Here is a 17,352-nt window from a genome sequence, read left to right as displayed (position 1 = left end):
CAGTAGGTAGGGAGCTGGGGCATATTAGGACAAGTATGTGAGCTGGCTTAGAGGACTTGGGTTTGAATCCTGATTCTGTGATGTCTGGAAAGGTAAAAATCTGTGACTCAGTTGCCTCATTGATACAAAAAAAGAGCCCTATCTTCTATGGCTCTAGTAAAGCTTAAATGTGTATTAAACTTATATATAAAGGTGAATTATTGCTACAAAAGACCCAAGGCAAATTTACACTGCCTCCCCATGATGTCCACCACAATGCTTTGCATGGAGCAGCTTCTCAGTATGTCAATAGGACTCCACTGCCTACACCAAAATTAAACAGTTGGGAAAAAGTGGATCAACTTGGGAGAAGCAAACTTGCTACTTATAGGAAATATGATAAATAACCAGAAGATAGAAAATAAAATATTTTTATTATGGTAATTTCACACTGCAAATATTCACTTGAATTTTATAGATGATTAAAAACAACAAGAGTTAAGGAGTTTGGAAATTCTTGTTTCCTTTTGAATACACCAGGAAAAACCTCTAAGAACAGTAGCTACCAGTAAAAGGAGGAGACGAAGTGTCTGTTTTTTGGATTGACATTCAGTAATTAAATGTGGATACAGGCTAAGATGAGATTTGTGGAAGCACAACTTTTTCATTTGTGCTTTCCCTGTGGAGACAGTAGCCAATGTTTGGGGAGTTTAATTATTCTTATCTGCCAACATGAAGAAACTTAGCTTTAAAAACAAAACCTGCTTTTCTGTAACAGGAGGTTGATCTGGCTTCAAGACTGATTCAAATACTTAAGGAAAGTGTATCAGCAGTACTTCCTTCTCTTTTTTTAAGTTTTTTAAATTTTTGTTTTATTTTATTTCAATAGTTTTTGGGGAACAGGTGGTTTTTGGCTATATGGATAAGTTCTTTAGTGATGATTTCTGAGATTTGGGTGCACCCATCACTAGAACAGTGTGTACTGTACCCAATGTGTAGTCTTTTATTCCTCACCCCCTCCCACCCTTCCCCCTGAGTCCCCAGAGTCCATTATATCGTTCTTCTGCCTTTGTGTCCCCACAGCTTAGCTCCCACTTATAAGTGAGAACATATGATGTTTGGTTTTCCATTCCTGAGTTACTTCACTTAGAATAATGGCCCCTCTAACTCTATCCAGGTTGCTGTGCATGCCATTATTTTGTTCTTTTTTGTGGCTGAGTAGCGTTCTATGGTGTATATATATACCACATTTTCTTTACTCATTGGTTGATGAACATTTATGCTGGTTCCATATTTTTGCAATTGTGAATTGTGCTGCTATAAACATGCATGTGCAAGTATCTTTTTTCATATAATGACTTCTTTTCCTTTGGGTAGATACCCAATAGTGAGATTGCTGGGTTGAATGGTAGTTCTACATTTAGTTCTTTAAGGAATCTCCATACTGTTTTCCATAGTGGTTGTACTAGTTTACGTTACCACCAGGATGCATTCTCACTTTTCATTAGAATGTGAATCCTGACAATTGCAGGGGAAGCATGTAGCTCACTCTATAGTCAGCAGAACAGAAGATAAATTGAAAAATGATTACCTGGCATCACCTACTCCTTAGCTTCTATGAAAGCCAAAAGAGAAAATGTTTCCACAAGACACCGCAAGAGCCATCTCTCCTTTCACATCTCTAGTTATTCCTAAAATTCTATCCTTACAACAGTGGAGCTCATTAGTATAGTAAATATTTGTTATTTTTGGCCTTACATTCTCATTTCCCTTGTAAGGGGAATCTTCTACTTTGTGAGACAGAGCCTGGCTCCCGTTAAAGCCATGAATGCCGAAGACTAACTTACCAGTCTCCCATGTCATTAGGGTGTAGAAATATGACCAGCCTCTGCCAGTAAGATGAATTTGGCTGGACATGGTAGTTCACATCTGTAATCCCAGCACTTTGGGAGGCTGAGTCAGGTGAACCACTTGAGCCCAGGGGTTCAAGACCAGCCTGAGCAACATGGCAAAACCCCATCTCTACAAAAAATACAAAAAAAAAAATTAGCCAGGCATAGTGGCACATGTCTGTAGTCCCTGCTGTGTGGGAGACTGAGGCGGGAGGATTACCCTGAGCCCAGGAGGTCAAGGCTGCAGTGAGCCATGATTCTGCCACTGTACTCCAGTGCAGGCAATAGAGTGAGACCCTGTCTTAAAAAAAAAAATTGATAATGAGAAGAATCAGAGACCACATGAAGTCCATCCAGGCAGGTTTGGGGTAGGAACATCAGCCACATCCAGGTTCCCAAGGTAGCAATGTTGGTCAGTCTAAAAACTGTGCCCAGTGTCTAACATTATTAGGCTTGAGGACACTCAAGATTCTCTGTGGAAAGGCCAATTTGGAGGGGATCTGAGGCCAACTGTGTGAGTCATCTGGGAAATGCAATCTCCAGCCCCAGTCAAGCCTTCAGATGATTGTGGCCCTGGCTAATAACTAACTGCAAACTCATGAGACACCCTGAGCCAGAACCAGCCGGTTACACCCTCCTAAATTCATGACCTACAGCAACTATGAGAGGTAATAAATGATTATCATTGTTTTCAGCCCATATGTTTTTGAGTAATTTGTTATGCATCCATAGAGGACCAATATAGGCAGTGAGCTTTTATGGTAGGTCAGGATAAGAAACAAACACATAAAAAATATTTCTTCATTTACCTTAAAACCAGTTCTGAAATCACTATATTGGTGCATAGTCTTTGTAGAAGACCTATGTTACAGTAAGTTTTTAGAACTTAGGGTTAAAAGATTAAATTTGAACAAATTAATTTCTTAAATATCTTAAAAATGTTTTAAATTTTGTTTTCATTGACACATAATTATTGTATGTAATTATGGGATACAATGTGGTGTTTAGATAAATGTATACATTGTATAAAAATCAAATCAGTGTATTTAGCATATCCATCACCTTATACATTCATCATTTCTTCGTGGTAAGAACATTCAAAATCTTCTCTTCTAGCCATTTTGAAATGTACAATATGATATTGCTAACCATAGTCACCCAACTGTGCAATAGAATACCGAAACTTATTCCTCCTATCTAATTTTAACTTTCTACTCATTGACCAATCTCTTCCTATCTTCCTCTCTTCTCTCCTCCCCAGCCTTTGGAGACAAATTTAACTGTTTATTTAAGCAAAGAATGATTTATGAATTGGACAGCCCTCAGAACCACAAGAGGTTTGGAGAACTCTATTCTGCAGGCAAGCAGCATTTATTGATAGAAAATGGAAGTGAGGTATAGAACCAGCTTTATTGGTTACAGCTGGGCATTTGCCTTCTTTGGACATGGTCTAATCAGTTGGCAACCCAAGGAAAGCTTTACAGAGAAGTAGAAGGTTTGTAATTCTAGTATTTGTGAGGACAGGGCAAGGTTGTGTTCACTGTAATATTCTCAGAGGCCAACACATAGTATGGCATACAACTTTTTTTTTCAATAATCACCTAATGAATGAATAGAAAGATAGAAGTAGAGCTGCCAAGCAGTCAGGAGGGGAAGCATTCTCTAGAAAGGGTCAAGCAGTGTGAAAGCTCAGAAGTGTGAAACAACTGAGTATATTCATGGAAATATCAAGAAGTTTGGTGTTACTGGAATGTAAGGTGTGAGGAAGGGATTGATGAACCTAGATGTATAGGGCCAAGGCCAGAAAAAAATCTTGTGTGCCAGATTAGGAGTTTGAATCTTATCCTGTGGGTCAGGATACCACTGTTTTATTTTTTTGAAGTACGATCTGAAAAGGTCACCTTTAACAAACAAGGAGAGTGCTTTGAAAGCAGTGACTTGAAATGTAGAACTGGGTATGTGTTATTACTGCTCAGATAACAGATCACATGTTACTACAGTACCTGTTTATGATCATCACTGCTCAGTAAGAAAGACAGAAGATGACCTCTAACTTCATTTTCTTTGAACTTCTTAGAAATGAAAATTCTGTCTCCATATCTTAGTAACTACATTATGAGCCAAGGTAATCTACAAACTTTAACATTTTTAAATGTTTGGGAAATTAGCTGTACTTCTTTATTTATTTATTTATTTATTTATTTATTTAATTTATTTATTTACTTTTGAGATGGAGTCTTGCTCTTGTCACCCAGTCTGGAGTGCAGTGGTGTGATCTTGGCTTGCTGCAACCTCCACCTCTTGGGTTAAAGCAATTCTCCTGCCTCAGCCTTCTGAGAAGCTGGGATTACAGGCACCCGCCATAATGCCTGGCTAATTTTTATATTTTTAGTAGAGACGGGGTTTCACCATGTCGGCCCAGCTGGTCTTGAACTCCTGACCTCAGGTGATCCACCCACCTTGGCCTCCCAAAGTGCTGGGATTACAGACCTGAGCCACTGTGCCCAGCCACATTAGCTGTACTTCTAGCTGAGAAAAGTTATCAGCAGAATTATACATGTCCTTGGTAAACTATATTTATAAAAAGGCTTTGTGTATCCAAACTGGATGTTGTTACAGAAGTAATTAGAATTTCACAGATGCTCCAAAACCTCACTTCCCATTAAGATTCCTTTAGTGTGTTAATATGTCTGATCAGTTTTGCTTTTTGAAAATTGTTACCCCTCAATTCTTCCATAGAACTTTGGTAATAATTCCTTAATCTCTGCTAAACAATAACACTGATATAGACCAGAGAAAGCATCAAGGCTTCCGAATCCCTTAGAAACTTCCCTTGCTTAAGCTCTTCAAACTCTTAAGCCATTAAGTGTGGTGATGACTTAAAGTCAGTTAATCTTGCACTATTGTGTTTTTCACCTTGACAGAAAAAAATTTCTCATGCTAGTCTCACAGAGATTTCAACATACTGTTTTACTTTGGTTACTGATACATTGCGACCACTTTCATTGGAAGAGAGAAGGGATATTCTGGATTATAAGCCACTTGGATCATTTTGATGTGGATACACAATATCTGTTTTCCATTATCCCTTCTGTTTATGTCTTATAGAGATTTATGTCTTGTGAAAAATTTAAATTTCTACAACTTCTTTAAAACTCCAAAGAACACAACAGATTCAGGATTAGTGACAACTTAACGGAGAACCTGCTACATGTCTGCTACCTTGCCAGACAGCTCCATTTGATCCATGTGTAGCAAGGGGAAGTGGCAAGGAAAAGACTTTGTAATATAAATAAATCCCTATAACAATATTATTAATTACTCTTATTAGCATACTCATAGCAAAGAACATTATGCATGTTGCTGTTAACTAGAAAGAAGTTCCAGTAATCAAGTTTACATAGCTAAAAGAGAAACTCGGCAATCATTAATTCACTTAATACACATGCATTATGGTTTCATTGAAGTTAATATACTTTGTAGCAGGGATACTGTACATTGCACTGGGGTTACACCCCAGTACATACCCAACACACATTTGCCTTATTCACAGTGTGTGGTGTACTTATCACAGTATTCTGTAATTATCTGCCTCCCTGACTATACTGGGAAATCATTAAGACAGGGACTTGTTTTCTTCGCCACTCTATCTGTGACATCTGGCTTACAATGCAAACTTTATAAACATTTGTAGGGAAGGAAGAAGAGGAAAAGAAATCAAGGATAGAAATTTCAACTATGGAAATGTCATGTTTCAAAGTAGCTGCCCTCAGTAAAATAGCTATTGGCTATATTATTGGCTATTCCCCATGCCCTCATTCTGGACTTTTTTTCTGTTCCCTTTTCATTTCTTCCCTTTTTCTTTCTCCTAATTCTGCCTAGAATCACTTAATATCCTGTTCATGTCTGGTCTTGCTTCTTGTATCCCATGGGAAATTTTGATGGGAATTTAGGGTTTTGTAAATGAGGGGCCTTCATGTAAGACAATTTGTTTTCCATGTATGAAAAAAGCACCTAGTAGGTATTCCCTGGTACTTTCACAAAACTTCGCATTTATCTGTCCAGGAGCCCACCTCAAGACAAGGACCATATTCTAAATGCGTCTCAATATCCAACTCTTTATGCAATGCCTTGAACCTTCATGAGCTCTCTAAATGCCTGATGTGGATGCTGAGGATCAGGCAGAAATACAATACCACTTCTAAGGAAGCTCAGTAACTCTTATACACAGTGCCAGATAGCCCATCACACAGGACAGGATCACAGAAAGAAAGAGGAAAAAAATCTAAGACGAAAACATTTCATTTTAGCTTGTAGCTTTTAAGTTCTCTATAATTTTTGGAAATAAAATTTTTATTTTACACTTTAGTATTGTTCTGTTTGAATTATAAATTGGGGTGAGTGTGCACGATAATCCTTTCAAGGCTTAAAGACTATAAAGCCATAGTTCTTAAAGTGCAGTCTGGACCCAGAGCATCAGCATCATGTAGGGAGTTGTCAGAAATACAAATTCTTTGACACCTACCAAACCTGTATTTTAAGCCCTCTAAGTAATTCGGATGTATGCTCAAGTGTGAAAATCACTGATCTCAAGGCTTTAATCTGACCTTGATGCTATAAAGGAGACTAATATACTGAACTTGAAACGCAAAAGGTCATCTTCAGGATCTACTGAAGCCACACAAATGCTAACTCATTCATTCAGTCCACTCATCTGTGATGTAAGAAGGAAAAATATCACTGTCCCTGTTCCAAGTAGAATTCAAACTAAATCGGGGTCAGGAATGGAGTCAAACCACTACACACAGCATTTTCAGGGTTTCAAAGTTAAAAATTTCTTGGTTGAAATTACCAGAAAGGACATGTGTATGTCTGTTTTTCTTTCTTCTCTGGTTAAGAGATAGAAGAAGCTCTTGAAGATGTTTGTAGAAGATACATATATATCTTGACATGCTCTGCAGGCACCTGGGCATTACCAAAGTGCCTAGGCAGATAATGAGCATGAGTAAAGCCTAGTTCAATTCACAGAGGTTTCATTTTGAAGTGAAAAAGCTTATACTCTGACATATTTAAGCTTAAATTGTCCCTGGATCCTGTTAACATTCTGACATATATTAACAACCACAATGATTAATAAGCTCTAACTATTATTATAGTTAGTGGGCCTCCCAAAAATGTAATAGGAACAAAGCAGACACCAGCTACCTGGGCAATGTTAGACCCTTATAAGACTATGTGATGGGATTGTCTTCATGATTTCTATATAATGACAGGGAAGTTCTTGCAGTCCTGAAAGCAATAAAGTTCTCATGTGTAATGAGGGTCCCGCTATGAGTTTCCACACCAGACAGGTATTTCAAAAGCATGTGCTCCCATCATCTCAATGTCTGTAGCCATAATCAAAGAACTCCTTCCATTTCGGCAGCAGCATTAATTAAATTCTACTGTTCTGGTAACATAAGAGGTCACAATAAGGGGTCATCATAGTCATAAGAAGCAGTAGAAGGGTTAAGGGGCTTCCTGTGTTACACAGTTTTGGGAAGCAAGCACTTTAGCAGTTACATAGAATGAGCACTGAAATGTCCTATAAATCATCCCAGCAGATGCCAGGACATAAGCAGAGTAAAGGTACCCAAAACTGAAAAATACATTTAATTAACATATTCAGAACCTTGCAATCAGACAATCTGAAAAGAAGCTATTATAACTTCAGGGTATATGTATTTTTTATTTTATAATCTAGCTTCTTTTTAATTTACAAATTTAGTTTACTATAATCTTCTCAGAAATCAGTGTCCAAAAGTCTTAATTCAGCCTTAATAGCAGGCACACTAAAGTAATGGAGGGCAGAATTGGGCTCTTTGCTTTCCAACACTTACCTCTTTTTAAAAATTGACTTCTAATCTAAGAATTCATGTACCTAGTACTTTTTTAAGTCAAAGTTTTTAATGTTAAAAACAAGGCAGCTTCCTGCCTCACCCTCAAGTTCCAGTCTCCAAAGTCAACCATATTCAACTCTTTAACTTGTTTTTTTTTTGTATTTACCTTTATCTCTCTATAGCACATGTTTATACAACCATTTTTTTAAACTTTTCTGTGTTAGACTATCTGTTTTGGACTTCCTACTATACATAGGGAATGTTAATTTTGTTCTTTCTTTCCTCTCTCTGTTAAATACACACACACACACACACACACACACACACAGATGCACACATATGCTTACAAATATTTTTCTTCTCTCCATTTTTCCAATATAGTTACATCACATTTTAAAAATAATTGAATGTTTAAATTACTATGACTATGCAAATATTGTACACAGCTAAGGACTCAATGTGTGCAGATTACATTTTCTTTTTAAAAATGACTTCTTGTTTTTCCAGGAGTTCATAATTTCCCTGGATTTTTCACTTTGTTTAGTTTTCTAATAACTTCTAATTCATCCCTAAACTCACCAAAGGAACCGCAAACTCCTCTCATTATGATAAAATCCAAATGGGTTATCCATTAGTTCCATTCCTCTCTAGGAGATATTTATTCACCCCTTGGAATTCTCTGACTCATTCTAGTCTGAATGGATTGTTTTCCAGGCCTGTTGCCCAGCTATCGTTCAGTGACCTTTCTTTACTCTCATTCTGGGAGTCCCCTTAACCTCTCTCCTATATTGGATTTCCTATCACCTGAAGTTCATGTCTTCCTCTTTCTTGATTGACTCTTAGGTTTGATGAAGCATATCCTCTAGGAAATTCCTAAGTAATGTCATGGGAGGTAGATATTTTTCAGACCTCATTTTTGATATTGGATGCCTGCAAATGTCTTTCTTCCTTTCTCACACTTGATTGATAGTTTGGACAGATAAATAATTGTAGGTTCAAACTTTATTATCTTCTAGCTTTTAGGTATTGTTGAAAAATAAGACACCACTCTTTTCTCTGATACTTTATAAGTGGTCTGTTTGATTCTCTCTAGATATTTTTCTTATTTATTTGATAATTTTTTTCATTTTCTGTTCTTTTTTCCTGGAATTTCTATTTGTTAGGTGCTGAAACACGTAGATGAATCACTTTGTTTTCTTATCATTTATTAATTATATTCTGGTAAATTTACTCACTTTTATCTTCCAAACCTTCTACTGAATTTTTATTTCTGCCATTAAAATTATAACTTTAAGAGCTCTTTCTTATTCTCTGTATGATTTGTTTCACAGAGGTAATACCTTCTCTGCTATCTTTTAGAATTTTAATATTGTTTCTTTAATTTTTTATTTAAAAAACTTTTGTGGATACATAGTTTTTGAATTTTTATTTTCTTGCCTACATTGTCTGTTTCCTGAGTTCTTTGTATATTTTTGTCTTGATTTCTCTTTTTGGTTAGATTTCCTCAGATACTGGCTACTGCATTGCTACATGTTCACATTTAAGTGTGAAACATTAAAAGTCAATTTAAGCTCTTTCTGCAGATTCAGGGACTGTCAACTGGTAGTGCTCATTCCTACCATTTTGTTGAGGAAATGTTAACATCCTTAGGATTCTCAGGCTGGTAAATGCTGTCAGAGAGATATCTTCTAAAGAGTCCATGCTTTTCTGAACCTGAAGGAGTCCATGCTGTTCTTCCAGTGTTTCAGAAGCCAAGTAGGAATAGTATCTGGGGGTTTCATAACTTAATATGAAGACTTTCAACTCATCTCTTTGTTTTCATCACATCACATCACCCTGTCCTTTGGTGTCCCTAAATCCAGAACCTTCCTGATTCAATGTTCCACCAAATGGAGTCTATTTTCTTCTGTCTTGACTGTGGAGAGGAATACTGTGGCTGTGCCAGTGGAGAGAAAGTCACCTGGGGTCTATTTCTCCTTATGCACACTGTCAACCAATCTTCCCATTTTAATCTTCACCTATACCATGCCTTCAGAGGTAGTTGAGGCCTCCAAATCTTGAGCATTTATGAGATTCTGTAGGTTCAGTTGCCTTGCTTCTCCTAGCCTACACTTTCCCTTCCCTTCTTTCCTATATACATCTTAGGCACTTAGCTTTCAGCTTTCTCTGTTTTCTAAATCAGTTATCACTCATCTATCTGCTTTATATCTTTCTCAAGTTCACTAAAGCTCTCATCTGCTTCCATCTCCTCTTATGTTCTCTTTTTTTTCTGTAGGTTTATATTAGCTTTTTTCCTTTTTTGTCATGTTAGTGGGGCTTCAAGCAGAGATAAATGTGTATTTTTACTCCAAGATTCTAATGCTCATTTCTTTAAGGAAAAAAAAACACCCAGCCTAGAAAGGAATTTGGATATTAACTATTCAATCAGTGCTATTTCAATTTTTAGCAGTGGAATCTATCTTTTTCCAGACACAATCTTTTATAGAAATTCAATTTATAAAACAAATAAGAGTGAAGATAATTTTGGTTGAAACTGGTAAAAGAACAGGGTCTGCATCTAATTTCTCCTAAAAATATTTTTAAATATTTCACATGGAAAAAGCAAAATAGTGCACAGAGATTCACACTATAATCTTTTATTCAAGAAAGAACAGAGGAATTCACTGGAAAAGGAAAGATCCCAGTGAAGACAGAATGGGTAGACAGCCTGCATGCCAACAACTGACTGAGAACTGTGAGTAAAGCCCTAATATGGGAGAGTGAGAGAGACTGTTTCTCTGTGATCCAGCTTTCCACTGGGGGACCATGCAATCCAGGCCATGGAAGAGCACCTTTTCTCTCACCAGCCCTGGTGCTAACTTGGAGAAAGGCTGGCAGGCTGTAAGAACGAAAGGCTCCAGGAAGTGCCCCAAGCATTTTTCCAGACCCAAACCTCAGCTTCTATGATATGATTATTATGTATTGTATGTCCACTTAAAAATATCTCATGTACTCCATAAACACAAACACCTACTATGTACCCACATAAATTTTTTAAGAACCATATGATCATCTATATAGATGCAGAAAAAGCATTTGAAAAAAGTCAGCATTCTATCATGATAAAACCTTCTATAAATAAGGCATAGAAGAAACCTACCTCAAAATAATAAAGGCCATATATGACACATCTACAGCCAACATCATACTGAATGGGGAAAAGTTGAAAGGAATTCCCCTAAACCTGGTACAAGTCAAGAATGCCCACTTTCATTACTCCTATTCAACACAGTACTAGAAGTCCTACCCAGAGCAACCAAGCCAGAGAAAAATAAATAAATAGCACCCAAATTGGAAAAAAGAAAGTCAAATTATCTCAGTTTGCTGATCATATGCTCTTATACCTAGAAAACGCTAGACTTCTCCAAAAACTGTTAGATTAGATGAACAAATTAAGTAAAATTTCAGGATAGAAAATCAACATTCCAAAATCTATGGCATTTCTGTACACCAATAACAATCGCATTAAGAACCAAATCAAGAAGGCAATTCCATTTACAATAGCTACAAAAAAAAAAAAAAAAACCCTAGGAATACATTTAACCAAATAAGTGAAAAATTTCTACAAGGAAAACTACAAAACACTAATGAAAGAAATCATAGATGACGCAAACAAATGGAAACACATTCCATGCTCGTGGATGGATAGAATCAATATTGTGAAAATGACAATACCGCCAAAAAGCAATCTACAAATTCAATGCAATTCCCATCAAATACCACCATCATTCTTCACAGAACTAGAAAAAGAAATCATAAAATTCATATGAAACCAAAAAAGAGCCTGCATACCCAAAGCAAGACTAAGAAAAAAGAATAAATCTGGAGGCATCACATTACCTGACTTCAAACTATACTATACTATAAGGCCATAGTCATCAAACTTAAAGTATAATAATAATTAAAAAAAACAAAAAAAAACATGGTACTGGTATAAAAACAGGCACAAAGACCAATGGGTCAGAATACAGAATCCAGAAATAAAGCCATATACTTATAGCTAACTGATATTCAACAAAGCAAACAAAAATATAAAGTAGGAAAAGGACACCCTGTGCAACAAATCGTGCTGGGATAATTGGCAAGTCACGTGTAGAAGAATGAAACTGGATCCTCATCTCTCACCTTATACAAAAATCAACTGAAGATGGATCAAAGACTTAAATCTAAGACCTGAAACCATAAAGATTCTAGAAGATAACATCGGAAAAAACCCTTGTAGACACTGGCTTAGCCAAAGACTTCATTATCAAGAACCTGAAAGCAAATGCATCAAAAACAAAGATAAATAGATGGGACTTAATTAAACTAAAAAGCTTCTGCACAGCAGAAGAAATAATCGCAGAGTTAACAGACAACCCACAGAGTGGAAGAAAACCTTTACAATCTATACATCCAACAAAGCACTAATATTCAGAATCTACAAAGAACTCAAACAAGTCAGCAAGAAGAAAAAAAAAAAATCAGAAAGTGGGCTAAGGACATAAGTAGAGAATTCTCAAAAGAAGATACACAAATGGCCAACAAGCACATGAAAAAATGCTCAACATCACTAAGTATCAGGGAAGTGCAAATAAAAACCATAATGTGATACCACCTCACTCCTGCAAAAATGGCCATAATTTTAAAAATCAGAAAATAATAGATGTTGACATGGATGCAGTGAAAAGGGAACACTTTTACCCTGTTGATGGGAATGTAAATTAGTACAACCACTATGGAAAACAGTATGAAAATTCCTTAAAGGACTAAAAGTAGATCTTCCATTTGACCCAGCAATCCCATTACTAGGTATCTACCTAGAGGAAAAGAAGTAATTATATGAAAAAGATGCACATGCATGTTTACAGCAGCACAATTTGCAATTGCAAAAACATGGAACCAGCCCAAATGTCCATCAATCAATGAGTGGATAAAGAAAATGTGATACACATACACATGTGGTACACACACCACGGAATACTATTCAGCCATAAAAAGGAATGAAATAATGGCATTTGCAGCAACCTGGATGGAATTGGAGACTATTATTGTAAGTGAAGTAGTTCAGGAATGGAAAACCAAACATCCTATATTCTCACTCATGTGGGAGCTAAGATATGAGGACACAAAGGCATAAGAGTGATACATTTGGACTTTAGGGACTTGGGGGAAAGGGTGAGGGAGTGAGGGATAAAAGGCTACACGCTGGGTACAGTGTTCACTGCTCGGGTGATGGGTGCACCAAAATCTCATAAATTGCCATTAAAGAACTTATTCATGTGGCCAAACACCAACTGTTCCCCAAAAACCTATTGGAATAAAAAAAATTTTTTTAAAGAAAACCTAGGGAAAACTCTTCTAGACATTGGTCTATGCAAAGAATTCATGACTAAGACTACAAGAGCATAAGCAACAAAACCAAAAATAGACAAATGGGACTTAGTTAAACTAAAATATTTCTGAATAGCAAAAGAAACAAATCAACAGCATAAACAAACAATCTGCAGAACAGGAGAAAATATTTGCAAACTATCAATCTGGCAGGGACTAATATCCAGAATTTATGAGGAACTCAACCAACCATCACCAAAAAAAAAAAAACAAAACAAAACAAAACAAAACAAAACAACTAACTCAAATAAAAAGTGGGCAAAAGACATGCATGAACAGACATTTTTCAAAAGAAGAAGATACAAATGGCCAAAAAACATATGAAAAAATGTTCAACATCACTAATCGTCAGATAAATGCAAATTAAAACCACAAGAAGATATCATCTTACACCAGTCAGAATGGCTATTACTAAAAAGACAAAGAATAACAGATGTTGATGAGGACACAGAGAAAAAGGAAAGTTTATACAGTATTTTGGTAGGAATATAAATTTGTACAACCTGTATGAAAAATAGTATGGAGATTGCTCAAAGAACTACCATTCAATCTAGCAATCCCACTACTGGGTACATACCCAAAGGAAAAGATCATTATATCAAAAAGATACCTGCACTTTTATGTTTATTGCAGCACTATTCACAACAGCAAAGATATGGAACCAACGTAAGCGTCCATCAAAGGATGATTGGATAACAGTACACACACATACACACACATACACACACACACAACTGAATAGTATTCAACCACAAAAAAAGAATAAAATCATAAATTTTGCAGCAACATAGAAATAACTGGAGGCCATTATCTTAAGTGAAACAACTCAGAAACAGAAAGTCAAACACCAATGTTCTCACTTGTAAGTGGGAGCTAAATAATGTGTACATATGGATATAGAGTGTGGAGTAACGGACGTTGGAGACTCAGAAGAGTGGGAAGTTGGGAGACAGGTGAGGGATAAAAAAATTACTTAACGGGTATAATGTACCACATTCAGGTGATGATTACACCAAAAGCCCAGACTGTACCACTGTGCAATATATCCGTGTAAGAAAACTGCACTGTAAAACTGCACCTTTACTTTATACAAATTATAACAATAATATATATTTTTGAGATAGGGTCTCACTCTAGCACCCAGGCTGAAGTACAGTGGTATAATCACAACTCATTGCAGCCTAAATCTCTTGGGCTCAAGGAATCTCCTAGTTTCAGCATCCCATGGAGTTAGGACTCCAGGCACAGGCTATCATGCCTGGCTGAATTTTAAAAAACTTGTTTAGAGACAGGGTCTTGCTATGTTGCCCAGACTGGTCTCAAACTCCTGACCTCAAGTGATCCTCCCACCTCGGCCTCCCAAAACGTTGGTATTACAGGTGTGAGCCACCACCTTCGACCATAAATATTTTAAAATATTTTTAAAGAGCCTCTGCTGCACCAGACACAGTGTTAGACTCTGGAAAGATAGAGATGAGCAGTACAGACACAGCTTCTGTTCTCATGCTGCTTAGTACCCCCAACCCCTCATCCTGGAGGTCTCTAAGGAGCCTAGATTGAAAATTAGTCATCTAATCTGAGGTCCAGAGAGGAAAAAGCCTTCCTGGTCTTAAGTCATGCTTGGATGTTAAATGTACTTGTTAAATGTTAAATGTATCAAATAAGTGTATTTGATATAGAATTAAACAGATCACAGGGTGATGGTTAGGTGAGAAAATCAAAGACCTATGTTATGACTGAGGCTTCCCATATGGAGATGTGGAATAAGCTAGAAAAAGGCTATAAATTGTGCATAAAGCTCCTAATAAAATAGTGAATGTTTGCCCACCTGAAAACTTAATTGTTTATTTTTACCCTGCCATTCCCTTTGAAGAGATTGCTTTTGGTTTAGAGTTTAAATTTTTTTAATAAAAACTTGTAATCAAATTTAGAAGAAAAAAATATCTCAGCGCTTTTCATCTAGTAAGAATACTCTGTGTCACAGTTTATCATCTAGTGCTAGAGTGTGTCACAGTTAGGCTTCTCAGATTAAAAAAAAAATAGAAGAAACTAAGAAATAAGGCTTTATCCCTGAAGCATAGCAATCCTATTTATTGAGACTGACAATGCTAAACAAGTTTTAGTTTTGTTTTTCAGACCAAATCTCTTCAAATAACTGACTGACCTTCGGAGTGATGGTCCTCCCAGCTTAACTGAATGTACTGTGCTCTCTGCTTCTAAAGGACAAGTTAGGTAGGGAGATTCCTTTTTCCAGAAACTGCAAAAACTTGTTATTATGCACTGCTAGGTTGCCATTTGATCACAAGGGACCACTGAGTTTCAATTATTTCATCCTTGGAGACTAAGAGTTACTTACAATAATAATAAGCAATTTTTCTTTGAGTTTCCTGGTCCTTGGGTCAGACATTCAACTTCTATTGGCCTCAGTTTCTTCATCTGTTATACTAAGATATCAGACTTAAACACCTGTAAGATTTCTTCCAAGTTATTCCAAGATAATCAGTAGCTGTCAATGTATTTTGAAGCCTAAAGGAAATTACTCACCTAGAGAAGTGCAACCCAGGACATTTTCCAAACACCTGGCCAATGCTTCAATATCACTGTCCTGTCAAAATAAGGGAGAAATATTTATTTTCCCTGTATGGTAGAAGGATACTTAATAACATGGAAAAATGTTCTTACTACATTTAGGCGAAAAAAAAATCTGGTTCCAAAATTATTTCAGTATAATCCTATTTTTAAAAAGAAAAATATCTTTATGTATATCTACATCACTCTCTCCATAACAATCTCTAGATTTATTGCTCTATCTCTCATGGCAAAAACATACACAAAAAATGTTAGCAGTGGTTTTGACTAAAAGGTTAAATTATGAGTGATCTTTATTGTCTCCTTCGTGTGCTTATGTCTTTTCCATATGATCTATAATAAATACATATTAAATCTATAAATATAGTAAATGCTATTAGAATAAAGAAATATTTTATTCAATTTACAATTTAGTCAATACAGCAGAAATCTAATGCATTTTTTTCCTTGGAGAACAATTAGCTCTTCTTTGGAAATGTATGGTCTTCAAGGAGTGCTAAAACTAAGAATATCACTCGTCATTTACCTTAACCCTCATTAAGAGTCAGACATCCCCACAACAGTTGGGGAAATCACAGAACTGTATTTGATTTAAAATATTGTCTTCAATACAAAATAAATCTGTTCTCCACCAAGCAGGCTTGAAATAATCCAAAACAGCATCCTAATGATCTGGGAAAAGTATTAATTATTTTCAGGTTTGTAGTTATACTAAAGAAAATTAAGAATTTATGGCTGGGCACGCTGGCTCACGCCTGTAATCGCAGCATTTTGGGAGTCCAAGGTGGGCAGATCACCTGAGGTCAGGAGTTCAAGACCAGACTGGCCACCATGGTGAAAACCCGACTCGACTAAAAATACAAAAATTAGCCGGGTGTAGCGAAGATTCAGTCAAAGAAAACATCTTTCAGGAGCATATTATGGCCAGTGTGATTGAGAATTATGCTGCTGATTGGAACTTTTGCATTTCTTCCCTGTTTCATAATTTAAATTGAACTTTACTGGAGCTAAGTGGCCTGAGAGAGTAACTGCATCTTGCTAGATGCCAAATTACAGTGTCACCAGCCTTCAGTCATCTCAGCCAAGTGTTGGGAAGCCAGATTTTCAAATGCTGTGAAAATAACAATGGCTTCTTTGTTGATGAACTTAAATGTTCTTCAAGTCTCCTTCCTCCATAGCCATAAACCCCTCCATTATAAGAACATGCCTTAGAGGCATGAGGAATATCTTGTAAGATTCAATTCTGAAAAACTGTCCCACAGATTCAAGTTTAGTCAAATGCCCACATTTTTTTCAGAAACGTATGCAGTCATTTCACTAATGGATTAGACATTGCTTTTATGGAGGAATGGTAGCTGTTCTCAAAAGGTCCAGTCAGATCCGTGAAGTACATGATAACTATCAATGCCTGCCTAGCAGCCACAGAAAAAAACTATCATATCTGAAGGAATCTCCCTTTTTAGACAATGTCAATATATAAATATTGAAAATAATGTTTTCTCTAACAATTCCCATTTATTTTTAATCTGGAAAATATAGAAAATTATCAAAGAAAATAAATACCCCAAATCCCACTGCTATTAATACAAACACACACACAT

The 17,352-nt window shown here is 36.4% G+C and overlaps 1 protein-coding gene across 22 annotated transcripts in view; it reads right to left on the bottom strand.

The window, feature by feature from the left end:
- Positions 1-17,352, bottom strand: part of NEK11 (NIMA related kinase 11) — a 327,448-nt gene that overhangs the window by 79,831 nt on the left and 230,265 nt on the right. For all 22 annotated transcript variants that reach the window (XM_054483262.2, XM_054483259.2, XM_054483263.2 and 19 more), the window contains one exon: positions 15,707-15,767. In XM_054483262.2, the coding sequence (XP_054339237.1) occupies positions 15,707-15,767 (61 nt within the window). The remainder of the gene's footprint in view (positions 1-15,706; positions 15,768-17,352) is intronic.

Source organism: Pongo pygmaeus, chromosome 2 (genome assembly GCF_028885625.2).
Source record: "Pongo pygmaeus isolate AG05252 chromosome 2, NHGRI_mPonPyg2-v2.0_pri, whole genome shotgun sequence".
Taxonomy (NCBI): Eukaryota; Metazoa; Chordata; class Mammalia; order Primates; family Hominidae; genus Pongo; species Pongo pygmaeus.
The sequence above is the reverse complement of the archived record's forward strand: the minus strand, read 5'-3'. Positions and strand labels throughout refer to the sequence as shown.